General features: G+C 40.6%; 1 protein-coding gene across 2 annotated transcripts; it reads right to left on the bottom strand.

The window, feature by feature from the left end:
- Positions 1-205: 205 nt before the first annotated feature.
- Positions 206-12,661, bottom strand: scly (selenocysteine lyase). 2 transcript variants are annotated; one of them, XM_022248541.2, is made up of 12 exons: positions 12,501-12,661; positions 9,844-9,953; positions 9,626-9,726; positions 9,177-9,369; positions 8,929-9,056; positions 8,245-8,406; positions 6,432-6,538; positions 6,245-6,281; positions 5,774-5,857; positions 4,322-4,424; positions 3,899-3,974; positions 206-2,847 (listed from the first exon to the last, which is right to left on the bottom strand). In XM_022248541.2, the coding sequence occupies exons 1-12, from the start codon at positions 12,551-12,553 to the stop codon at positions 2,691-2,693; spliced, it is 1,311 nt and encodes a 436-aa protein (XP_022104233.1). In that variant the 5' UTR covers positions 12,554-12,661; the 3' UTR covers positions 206-2,690. The 2 variants fall into 2 exon arrangements, with proteins under 2 accessions (XP_022104233.1, XP_022104234.1); XM_022248542.2 differs by having other exon boundaries at positions 12,513-12,660.
- Between the last annotated feature and the right edge of the window lie 353 nt (positions 12,662-13,014).

The raw sequence follows: 13,014 nt of genomic DNA, 5'->3' as shown, positions 1-13,014 counted from the left end.
TTAAAGTGCTTTCCCCTTTTGGGATTTCTTAAAATGTGAGAGCGTCGTCAGCGTTAACTTTCAACAAAACGTGTATGCTGTGGTATCAGAATCTCTGTAACGCTACCGTCAGGGTAAAGCAGCTGGAAATCTGTCTGCCAATGAAGGAGGATTTGTCTGCTCCGACACTGGGCTTAATTAAATGGAATGAACCAATAGTAACATGTAAGATCTCACAAAAACTCTATTTATTCAATTATCTCAAGTGGTACAGTAGTATCCCTAAGTTACAAATTTCCCTTGTTTGTATTATTAAATTCCAGTGGACCAGTGTCTACAAAATTAATTTTCCCAAATATAATTTGGGAATATAACTAATTTCTACATGTACAAGTGTACTGTAATTTCTGCAAAAATCAGGAGGGGGATCCCTCCACTGCATTCCTATTATGGTAGCCATTATCTCTTGACAGTGACGAGTAGAACAGAGTCTATCATCACGTCAAACGTTTTTCAAAAGACCGGCAAAAGGCAGCTTATGTCAAGCAACAGAGTGACCCACAAGAAGAAACCGACAGTGACTAGGGCACAAACATGCTGCACACCAAGTGATGAGATCCAAAGCCCCCTGAAATTTGGCAGGCCTGGCATTACACATACATGTATGCAGCTCAAAAACTTGCATGAAGTATTGTAACAACAAATGACTTAATCATTTCATTTGGAACATTTTGTTCCCCATTTTTGTTGTAACAAGTTGTACAAATTGCCCTCCATACATGTGACCTGATTCTAAATTTTGGAGAATACATTATTTTCCCTCCATCACATGGAGCAGTCAAACTTAGCTCGGTGAAATTGAGTCCATGTACGCAATATGCTTAGGTCACTGTGATTAGAGGATTCTTTTTCCTTACTCTGCTAGAGCCAGAGAGTAACCGTCAGTAGTCTTTTATTTATACAGACTGTTCTGGCCCTCCATGATCATTAGCCTCATGCCACTGGTGTTACTTGCATCTGGTTATATAAAAACCAGGCTGCAAGAAATTCAGCAGGGACTCTTGTGACTGGAACACACAGGAGAATCTCCAGAGCCGTGGGATGTTCCATGTAATCTTTTGGTTCTGTATGTAAGTCTCTCTATTTGTTTCTTAATTAAAAACTTGGGTCGATTCATGCCGGCCATTCCTTTTCTACTTGATTTGACTGTTACCTTGCATGAGGTTTGGGCATTTCTCGTTACAGGTCTATTGGGGAGGGTGACGCCCGCATTGAGGCTGAATTTCTGGCAATTCAAAAACTTACACTGCACGTATTTTGAATTTGCTAATGTTCAGAAGCATATCACACTCATGCAACCCTGTTGAATGCAACTTGATGACAGGAAACAATTGGCTCAGTAATTTTATTCAATTATTTATTATCTGTACTTATTTGTAAATATTAAAATAATTTGTTCTTTGACCCCCTTCTCGGCGGGAATTTCTTTCCGAGAGCCGACTCCAAGAATTCCAGCCACGCTTGGCCACGAAGGCCACCTGCCAAACTGCAAATTCTCGGTTTGTGGCCCAGCGTGCTCTGCACGCTTTGAATTACACGGTGAAAAGGCTGATTGTTCGGTGGCATGCGGCTCTATTCAAGCTTCCACATTCCCCTTGCCTCTTTTCAATGTGGGGACTATTGTGAAGCTGGTGATTATGATGCGAATTCGGTCTTTTCATTTCTGGACTACACACAAAGGCCAATTACCATATATACATGAGCCATGGTCTGCCTTCTTTCACCGTGTTCGCTCGAACGTGGGCCGAGAATAATAGCTGAAAAGCGGGCTGAGGATCTCAATTTTTACGGCGTGTTTTAACGCGTCCCGGCGTGAAGGGGTTAACCCTCCTTTGGTTTTACAGCAGAAATATGCACTAGTGCCCACAGTCACTCTTTTGCATGTATTTTCTACATGGAACTCAAACATGCACAGGTTGGGTGTGTACACGGTTGGTTGCCAGCACAAACTGACACAGGGTCTTTTATGCAGTCCTCTTCACTGCATTTGGTTTACTGCACAATGATGCACATGAAACAGTGAAGCACAGTTGTTGGGCAGCACAAAAGTGCAATGTGATATTCCTGTGAGGGACTGTTGGTGCAGTGCACAACCCGACACAGCTGTGCTTCATTGAGGTGTTTACCAAGTGACCCAAAGAGTGACTTCAGCATAGGAGGATTAAAATAAAATTGTCAAAAGCCTCTTGCTGCAAGGCAAATTTGCCATTTGGTTCAGTTTGGGTTATTAGTTTGAGTAGATCGCCCTATTCATTTTTCCTGCACACCAAAATCTGTACACTGGCAGAACCCCTTTTGGGATTCTTTTTCAGTTAATCCACTTTTTACACTACTCGCTATTTATTTTGGGCAGCAAAATACTCCTAAATCATGTCCCCCTACGCTGACACATTATTCAGGAGATATGAGCTGGTACTCTGCTCCAACCTTGTCTCAGTAGACAGAAAGTATCAGTATCCCTGATCTAGTCTAAGCCTTTAACAAATGACCAGCGTTAAATTTAAACCAAGGCACCTCAGGAAGGGGGGAAAGATTACCTCTCAAAATAACAACATACACCAGGCACCGAATAGTACTGAAAACCAATACATACAATACCCTTCTATAAACGTAACCTCATATTTTACTGACATGGTAATTGCTAAACCTGATCAATTCATTTCAGCTTTCAATGTTGCAACAGCTTGTTTGAGATCGTCAACCACTCTGTCAATATCTTCTTTGGTTGTCTGTCGTCCAACGCTGAGTCGTAATGCATTGGCTGCTACCTCCGAGGGGATCCCAACAGCAAGCAATATGTGGGATGGCCTGACAAAACCAAATTGAAATCTCCAAAATAGGAAACTTATCTCCAGAATATGAAATCATAACAAAAGCTACCTTTGCAAAAAAAGCTTTCTCAGTCAGATAATTACATAATTACATGTCAAGTGGCATGGTCCAGCCAACCTCCTACTGGGATCTGCTGACCACTTTATTATCAAGAGAAAAAAATGGAATGCACGCTACCATTTTACTCTATCAGAACCTGTGACAGTGAGGATTTGTTCAATCGAACCTAGCCAGTAGGTTCTGCTTGGAAAAACCCAATGCAAAGGCTGCAATTAAGCAACAATTATGTCTAGATTGGAAAGTCACTTGCACATTTCCAGATGTCCCATACATAAAAACACTTCTGCCTGTAATAGAAAGGTGTGCACAGCGCTGTGGCAGTGAATGAGCGCTTGGTTGCTGTGGGCGTATGAAAGTATAGAACATGTATGAAGCTGCCGTGTGTGTGGATTTTTCAGATCACGGTCAAGTAGTCAAAACAGTGATGACACACTCTTGGACAAAATTTGTGGTACGTGGGCTAACTACGTGCAACAAACATAAAATAAACTAAACATGCTTGGGTTTAGCTCTTCTGATTGAGTGAATGACATTTTTTCTTAGAGTTCCTTTTCCTGAAAATTCCCTCAAACTTCCAAATGCGGTTACTCAAAGAAGCCTTTATAGATTTTAATAGAATACAAAACCCAAGTCATTTATAAAATTACTTGTCTATATTTGGGTAATTCTCTACACAGACAATTGCTTATCATTTTCGATTAGCAAATGAAAACATGCTTTTCTGAAACACAAATTGCTGATAAGTACATGTAGTAACACCATCAACTTAATACTATTTTCATTTTGAAAAATATTTTTGGAATCATGAATAATAACGAGGTCTGTGACAGAAAAATTTCCGTTTCCAACTGGATGGCTCCATTGTGAATACATGAACATGTGACAGATGAACCAAGGACAAGTTAAGTGCTATAAACTGCACGTGTTTTGTTTCGCTGAGGTGCAGACAAGAACAAGAGTAACTCACTTGCTGTGGCATTCTGAATGGCAGGCTGCTCCCACACTAGCCTGAAGAACGGTCACCCTCTGCAGCAGTTTGTAACCTGCAGATGAAGGGATATTGCTCAGCAGACAAGTGTGCAAAATAATGTGCAGGATGAATTGAGAATTCGCTCCACACAAACTGCCCACATCATTGCATGTACAAAATGAACTCGTCCATAGGTACAGTACATAATTCCCAAGAGTCATCGTGGTGCACTGCAAGGAGTGCAAATAGACAAAGAATATTGAAAACCAACGTACATGTATACTACATGTATATGACTCTGTGGTGTAACTTTAGGTGGGGATGTGCCCCTCCCTGCGGATGCCCGTGCCCCCCCTTTGAAATCTGCGTATATTCTCCATTGTAATGCAGCAGCTATGCCACTGGTATGACCAGACTTACCCTCAAGCCCCGGTCCAAGGAATGAAACATTGCACGTGTTTGGAATTCTTGCACTCCCAGATGGGAACCTACTGTTGAAGTGAACGCCATCTCCAAATACATTCTGCCGTGTAAAAAAGGACTGAAGTAAGACAAATTTGAACAAATCTCAAATCAAGTAGAATGCAGCTTGTTTCTTGCTGAATTCACTTTTGTGCAGGGCATGGAGGGATTAGTAAAAAAAACCCCATGGCTTCTAAAACTTTACTCCTATTGGATACATTGGTTATCTTGGATCAAGATCAACTTTGCCAGGTACCAAGGATACCTGGGAAAATCGACCAGCAGTCACCAAACCGTCCTTCATCAAACTTGGCCATTCTCGAAAGCAAAGGCCGCGCAAGCACAAATTAAACAGGGCACTAAAGCCATGTACATGTAATCAGGTTCCATGTCACTGGTTGGGACAAGCTGTTTACCAGTGAAGACTTGCTAGTGATACATACTGAATGTTTTCCATTATCCCACTTGTCATTTTCTACCAATTACACCTTTAAGCAAGCAACTCAAGCTCTGGGTATGATCTTGCCATCCTACAAGTCCTGTGTGCAAATGCATGCACTCGGCACTAAGTACAATGAGTTAAATTACTTGCCTTGTGCTCATCTATGGTGTCATCACAGGTTTAGACAAGAATGTACAATATGTGGTAATGGACCTATCTTTTGTTTACAAACACTGGCCAACCATTTATATGGGCTGCTAAATTTTGCAAAACACTGTCCCCAAGTTTGCAACTAAATATTGCCTCAAAACCCACTTTTTGTTTGATGACTGTTAAAAATTGGAAGTACATGTGTGCTCATTTAGTATTTAGTTAAAGTATTTAATGGAGGTAATTATCACTCTGGGATCTGCTCCAGACTTTAACATTTCACCATTTTTTAATTGTTTCTTTTTACTTGTGGCATTCCATAGATTTGTCTAGTACAGTTGGTAAAAACTCCGTTTCAAAGGTAGCAAAAGATGGACAATAAAACAACGGTTTGAGGTTACTTGAAGGACTGAGTCAGGGGGTCATGACAATTTGCACAATGAATTTAACTTGCAGACAACAGGCGACATAAAACACATTGCTTGCCTTTCTTACACAGAAATTAGATGACTTGAGTCTGCCACTAGAGTTGACTTCAACTGAATTATTTATAACTGTGACAATTTTCCTTCGCAACAGTACCTTGGACTACTTTGCTGACTAAATAGTTGTATACTTTCGCAAGTGACCAGCTCTGCAAGGTGCTTACTTGGGCCAAGGACATGAAAGTCAACACTTGGGTGATGAATGGACTGTAAGTAGAAGCACTGCAGGTTTGCACATATTCAGTTTGTCCTCTGTACATGTGGATCCAGTATATGTGGATATAACTTACTCCACTGGTTTTACACAATTACTTGAATGTGTGTCAGAATCACCTGCAATTGGTCTTCCAAGTAATCTCGCACTTCTCTCATCTGCACTTCATATTTCTCCAAGTTCTGACACACAAGTTCTGCTGCCTGTTAAAAGAATACATGTACTTAAATAATTCTCAGTATGGTGAAGACACGAATTATCTTTTCTGAATTCAAACACTCAACCAGACATCTATGAAGTTCTGCAACATTACTAATAAGGAAATATTTATATCCGTCTTCCATGCTTGAGTTTAAGCTGGGTATCTGGTTCAAATCTTGCCAGAGGGAGTGCTCTGGCAGATACCAAGTTGTCCAACGAGTGCTTACTGTTTAGTTTATAAAAGGAAAGAAATTAAACATGGCAGTTAAAATTACCGAGAAAAAAACCACATCACTCTCCTTTTCCTTGCGTGGTGCTTTGTCTTGCACTGAGAATCAATTTCTTCCGCAGAGCTTGAAGGACTGAAAATTGCACGGCAAGAGACTCACCTTTCCAAGTCCTGCAATCATGCCGGTGTTTTCTGTCCTGAAAAACAAATAAATAATTAAACGTTCACAAAACCAATAACAGGTCAATCTAACTTCACCTGAACTCTGGAATCCCAGAACTTTTGTTGTTTTGGGAAAAACAAAAATTGTGCACAGAGTGTGGCCACATAGCCTGTCAGTTACTTGCCCTGGCCTGAAGTTCCTCTCCTGCCCGCCTCCATACAGCATGGGGTAGAGAGGTGTGGTCACACCCCCTCCTTTGACAAAGACAGCCCCTATCCGTGGCCCATAAAACTGTAAACATAAAACAGATAAATCCATTTCAGGTTGATAGGGATAACGAGACCTCCTTCCCACACCACACAGCTCCACTTTAATAACTATTACATTCAACAGAATCAACTGCAGTTGACAGGTTCAGCTGATTTTGATTTATGCACACCTGGTTCATAATCAGTGATCTGATGTTGGTTCACTGACATCAGAACCCATGTTATGGATGGGGTCACCGATCGAGATCCAGATCCTTGTGAATCAAATGGGCTGTTTCTTTCTATGCCCAACCTCCTCCTTTTTCAGAATTGGAAGCAATCTTTCCTACCCTGTTACCAATACTGAGGGAGTCTACACACAAACCCTTAACGTGAATCTTGTTGGAAATTCCTAACTTTGAGTAATTCATCTATGTCCTGGAGTAACCCCTTACATGTTTTGATGTGATTGACTAAGAAAATTTTGAGTGAAGTGTAAGCATATGGGCTGCCATTAACTGTCCAGCACTATAAAGCCAATTAACAAAAAAAAAATTAAAAATCCTTTCTGCAGTGGATTATTCTGTCAAATATTACAATACACAATGTTCAAACGAGTGCTTGACCACGATCATTGGTTTCAAAGCAGTCCAAAACTAGTTTACAACCTTTTTTTCAAGATGTGTTTTTGCATTGGAGAGATGTTAATTTATATAACGGGTTTTGCCGTTTTATGTCAAGACATCTGCACTAGTAGGCAGGAGATCATGGGTTCAAGTCCCACCCGAGTAAGCTTGTGGCTTTTTTCGCAAGCTTTCGAACAAGCACTGAGCATACAGTGTTTATTAATATATACGTTGGGTAAGGGCAAAACCCATTATATAGTTTACAACCTGTCAAGTATGACCATAATTTTTTATTTAAAAAATATAAAAAATCCGATTTAAATTTTAAAAAATCTCATTTAAAACAAAGAAACCCGTTTTTTTTTGTTTTTTAATTTAAAAAAATCAACAACCCTGCTGCACAGACTGTACCAATTTAACAAAATTTTGAGGGCAATGATTGTACATAGCAGATTCACTAGCGACAGGAAGACTTTAATTCCTTCACAATGAGCCAGTTGGGTAATTCAAAACAAGGTCAGTCAGGAACAAAGCACGTGTATGAGTCTATGTACGGCCACACTGGTGGGGCAGACCTCGCATGCGCATTCCAATGGCATCGGACGTGCTTCATTGTAAGCATGTGCTGTTAGAAACTGAACTCATTTTGTATCCAAGCCTTTGAACATTGCCCACCAGTAACCTTTCTTTAATGTTCTACTTCAGTTTTCTGTTGTGTTATTATGACATTCTGTACGAATTGGAAGGACAAACCTTATTGATAGTACCCTGTGTCTCCAGAACATACACGTCTTCTACTGCCTGAACTGGAAAGAATTTTGCCTTTTCTAACAACTTCAATTCCTCCATACAATGACTCCTAAAACCTTCAAGTGTGTAAAAAAAGACTTCCAAAGGCTTCAAAGGTCATCTTGGACCGATAAACACCTACACACGATCTACGAGAAATGTCGCCGAACCAAACTGTACTGGTGTCTTCAAAGTGAAGATTTCCAATTGGAGAGTCCCTTTTGTATTCCATGAGTATCCCTCAGCCTGATATCCTGAGTGCTGTAAATATGCCTGCCTCTTCCCTCCTACCACACCATCCATCTGATCCTCCCCTCCTCCATATTTGTCTCACCTTGTGTCCTACCACGGTCAGATAATCCACTCCCAACTCCTCCACATTGACGTCAACCTTGCCGATGGTCTGAGCAGCATCAGTGTGGAGTAAGACCCGGGGAACCTCCCGTTTGGGGTCACGTTTGACTGCTCTAATGCGCCGGCAAATCTCTGCTATCGGCTTCAAGCAAATAAAGGGAAAATATGTTTCATATGTTAAGAGCATTGAGTCTAGGACTGTTTGGCTGTGTGTTTGTATTAAACATCAGGTCCGTGAATTTTTTTCCTTGTTTGGGAGGCTTAAAATCAATAAAGGTCCACTTTAACACACCAAAGAATATCAAATTACACAAAAGAATGTTAAACGGATTGTTGGATTCACTTGTAATAATGTGTACAGTCGGACTTCAAATGTGTTTTAAACATTTGTGTGACATAGGAATACTGCAATTGAATATTTGTAGTAGCACCATATAAAGCTTTCTCGTGGTGAACGAGGTTTTCAAAAGAACCAGTGGACTCGGTGTTTTGTACGGAAAGTTCTGTCCATCATGAAGAGAATGATTCATGGGATTGAGGCTGGTAGGCTAGAGATGAAGTCAAGGTCTAAAGCAAAGGCAAGATTTCGTGCAGCAGTTGAAGGTACAAGCATAAAACATTTCCGCATTCACTCAGAAAGGTAGCACAAAACTCCGGATGATACCTGAATGACTCCGATTTCGTTGTTGGCATGCATGATGGATATTAAGCAGGTCGCAGGCCGAAGGGCAGCAACAATGTCACTGACCTCAACGTGACCTGTTAGCTTCGAGGCAGGTACAAAGGTCACCACTGCAAAGAAAAATGAAATTAAAATGTACAGTAACAAACAGTATTGTACAATTGACTCTCAAAATTCCTCAAAGTTTTATGTTTTTTTTTTCTTGAGAATAGATCACACGACTACATTACCTGCTTGCCTCTCATCCACCAGGTGTTCCAACACAAGCTTCACAGAGTCATGCTCCAAGTTGGATGTGATCACATGTGGAAGGAACTTTCCGTGGTTGGGTGGCCCGTCCTCAATCACAGGTTGCGATTGGTCAACAAGGGGGAAGGTCTTCCAGAAGTGTTTTACAGCCGTGTGAATGACCATGTTGTTGGCCTACATGTACATATACAATGTTCAATGCACAGTGTGATATTTTGAGATAATTCTCAGATGAAGAAGGGTTATGCTGACAGTTTAGAGGAATTTTCCAGCCCCATGTCATCAACTGTATCAAATGTGCACCAATTTTTAAGCCTATATATACATACGTACATTAACTGATGTCTACAATGTAGTCCGTTTAAGCTGAAAGCACACACTTCTGTGATTATCCTAAACTTTGTGGAACTAAAGAGTGACTATATCGTACCTCTGTACCGCCTGATGTAAAGATAATATCTTCTTTTTGAGCTCCGATCATAGATGCAATGTCATCTCTCGCCTCTTCGATGATCTGTTTGGCTTTTTGCCCTGAGACAAGAGGATTTTTCAAGAACAAGACTCTGTCATGAAAAAGAAGATAACCACAAAGTTAAGCACCAAGTTGGCATTTGGCTGTGTTGGGATGTAAGGTGCCTATAAGTGTACCTGCCGCATATGAACTGCTTGGGTTGCCCCACGCTTCTCCCAAAGCATCATGGATGGCACTCCGCACTTCAGATTCCAGGGGAGTTGTGGCATTATAGTCCAGATACACACTGGAAAGCAAGCAGAATAACTCCATAACAGCATACAATCAAAGATTACAATGCAGTGACAACGCTTTACTTTACTCTATACTTCAAGTGTTTTTACATGAAGGTAAACACTTTGAACAACATCTTCCCTGCTAAATTTGACTTTGTACTGTTACTGATGGGTGTAATTGGTCAATCAGCATTGGTTTGTGTGATCTGTCAGTCATATATGATTGCTGACTTCACTTCCCTTTTTCAAAACAAGTTTCCATGACCACAAATTAGAAAGATTTTTTTTTATTGTATATGCGATTTTAATCAAATTTTTTACTGCTGTTTCTGAATTGTTTTAGTAAGTTTTAAACCTATTTTTAGTTACTAGACGTCCATTTTTCTGCTCACGTTTAACTGAAATGCATGTGCTTTTTGTTTATCTCTGTTTTTAAGAACATACAGTTAACCATTTTGATTTTGTATATTTTAATGATTTTCTTCTTAAATTCTTAATTTAGTGGGTTTTATTTGTTTTGTAGAAATATATTTTTCCTTTTTTCCTTATTAATCCTAACAGTCCCAAATCCTCCGATTTCAATACGATTTTACATATACCCTAGGGGGTTAGGGTTAAATTACCAGTACTTTAAAGTAGGGTCTGTGGTCTAGAGATCACGAGATATGCTCCCAGAGTAGGTTTGATTCTCAGCTTAGCTATCAAATTTTTTTGCCAAAAAAGTATACCTACATTCAGGAAGAATGTTCTACAAGACCTGCCCACCAAAACCTAAAACTCAATCGTGACAATTACATGTAAATGTAAAAAAAGCAGAATAAAAGTTTAAGACTCTACATGAACAAGAGATCCCCCAGACAGTATGTGGTATTTTTTTGTTAACAGTTGCCCACTCAATAAATTGTTGAAGATTTATTGTACAATAAAGCTTCTCTATACCTTGGGAAGGTGTCCTAGCTGAGGTGTTTTCAAAGAGGAAACAAAAAACTGCATTATATGAAAAAAAGTTGCTTTTCACGTTTTCTTGTTCCAAGCATTTCTTTTTCTCCTCAGTATGTTAGACGACATGAGTCGGAAACCCGGCATATCTCACACTGCGTCGAGAGGACGATCACAGCAAGAAACTTTTGACATATCTGCATCAGATACATGCACATTTGGCAAACAGAGTAATGCCAGAGAAGCATGCATCTTCAATTTCCCAATCACGGCTTGAGTTAAAAACAAAAGGCTGACAAAGCTGATGTGCGGCATGGTGCCCATTTCTAGATTAACGTTCCCTGTAGGGACCACATGAAAGATCAACTCCTACTTTGTGTACAGTTTCCCCACAGGGACTGATTGAATTGGGACTCAGGTTAACCTGGGACAGAGTTGACCTGCATGACCTGGGACCGAGTTGACTTGGGACCAAGACGACTTGAAACTGCACTGACTCCAAACCAAGTTTATTTTGGGCTGAGTTGACTGGAACTCCTCCAAATTCTACCTGTCATTTGCATACAGTTGAATTGCACAATAAAAAGATGAAACTTTGAATTCAAGCTCAGCAACAGAAGAGTTTCCAATTTGAAGGAGAAATCTCTCTTCTTTCTCCAGAATGTAAGAATACTTACCACCATCATCCGAATTTCAAATTGCCACTGAATTCTCTGGCCGTGTGCTATTAAGTTTAAGGACCATTTTGGAGGTGAAATCAGGATTCTGATTCAGGGTACGAGCTATTTTGAGTGAAATCAATTAATGGTAAGGAAGGCTCAAGAAAGGTTCTAAAACTTCCAAGTTCATCCTTGGAAATAGTTCTAAAACTATCGCAAACCATATGTTAAAATTGGCAATTCATGTATTATGAAGTCCTACAGTTTGCCATCACAACTACAGCACTTACATGACTTTGTTCGCCACACAGTCATGGTAAGAATTTGAAAGTTCAAAACAAGCTACAAAACAACCCACCGCACAAGTTAAGCCACATGGCTAATTTTGCACAATAGTAGTTGAACTTGAAGGGCAATGTGGGAAGGAAAACAGGAAAATGTTTTCTCCTTTTTCCTTCCTGTGATACCTTCTACCATCATGCAAAATCACTCATGCAGTACAGCTAGACTACAGGCCTATTTAGCGATTAGGCTTATCATGCTTATATTTCTGATGAAGCTATCGATCCACTACCAAAAAATTCACGGTAGTTTCAAACTTGCGGTGGGGGGGCAGTGTTGGGGGTAGGGCATGTGTGTCCACTCCCACGTATGCACGTAGCAATCATGTACATGTACATGCACAGCCCCGCTAGTGTGGCACGGACTCTCACTCCCACTCCAGGACTGTGAGAGTCCGTGCCACACTCAGTGCATGGAGGAATAAAACCATGCTCAGTGTTTGTGTTCCTTCCTCCATGGTGTTACTAGTGGGGCTACGCACATACATGCATACCATGCATGCGTGTGGCCACCGTGTAGCTTCCTCCACCATCCATGCCATGGTGGGACCCACTGCCCTACCCCCAGGAGAAAAATAACCTTCAACGTCTATGGGACTCACGAACTGAACATGCTTACTGTAAGTGTGACTTGAATTTATCATGTTCATGATGAAGATCTGTAGACTTCATTCTTTCGATTCTACACTGATTGCGTAATCATGCAACGACGGGGAATTCCCCTTTCGATACGTGGGCTAACTGGTTTAGAGCAAAGACTTGTACGCGGCGCCGCGCATACTATCTTTGGTTTTGAGGTTCAATGCACATTCAATGCGCTTTAATTTTAGAGCGCGGGGAACCAGACCTACGTCATAATATGAAAATTTTGCAGGCAAAATAGTCTGAGCTGCGCGATGCGGGGACCGAATCACGATTTTAGCTGTATAATTCCAGCTATTAGAGCATTTCGTAGTACGTAAGCTAGGTGTTTTTTTTAAATAGGGTGAAATCTAGGAGCATGCATGACTGCCAGCTTGTATTTCTGAAAGAATCGGACAAAACGGGGCCCTAATATTCGTTCTATTTTGCTATATAGCGTAGGCATAATTTTTCAAAATGGCGATGGGCCTCACGACTGTTTTGAGGGGATT

This window comes from Acanthaster planci, linkage group LG16 (assembly GCF_054643075.1).
Source record: "Acanthaster planci isolate LZ-2023a linkage group LG16, COTS_SCS, whole genome shotgun sequence".
Taxonomy (NCBI): Eukaryota; Metazoa; Echinodermata; class Asteroidea; order Valvatida; family Acanthasteridae; genus Acanthaster; species Acanthaster planci.
The sequence above is the reverse complement of the archived record's forward strand: the minus strand, read 5'-3'. Positions and strand labels throughout refer to the sequence as shown.

Bases quoted from the DNA above. Each gene is read 5' to 3' on its own strand.
- scly (XM_022248541.2), bottom strand. From the start codon at position 12,553: ATGAAGTCTACAGATCTTCATCATGAACATGATAAATTCAAGTCACAC. The intron at 4,425-5,773 runs GTGATTCTGACA...TTTACACGGCAG, and splicing joins ACTTGGAAGACCAATTGCAG to AATGTATTTGGAGATGGCGT. The intron at 2,848-3,898 runs GTGAGTTACTCT...TGGTTTTGTCAG, and splicing joins CATTCAGAATGCCACAGCAA to GCCATCCCACATATTGCTTG.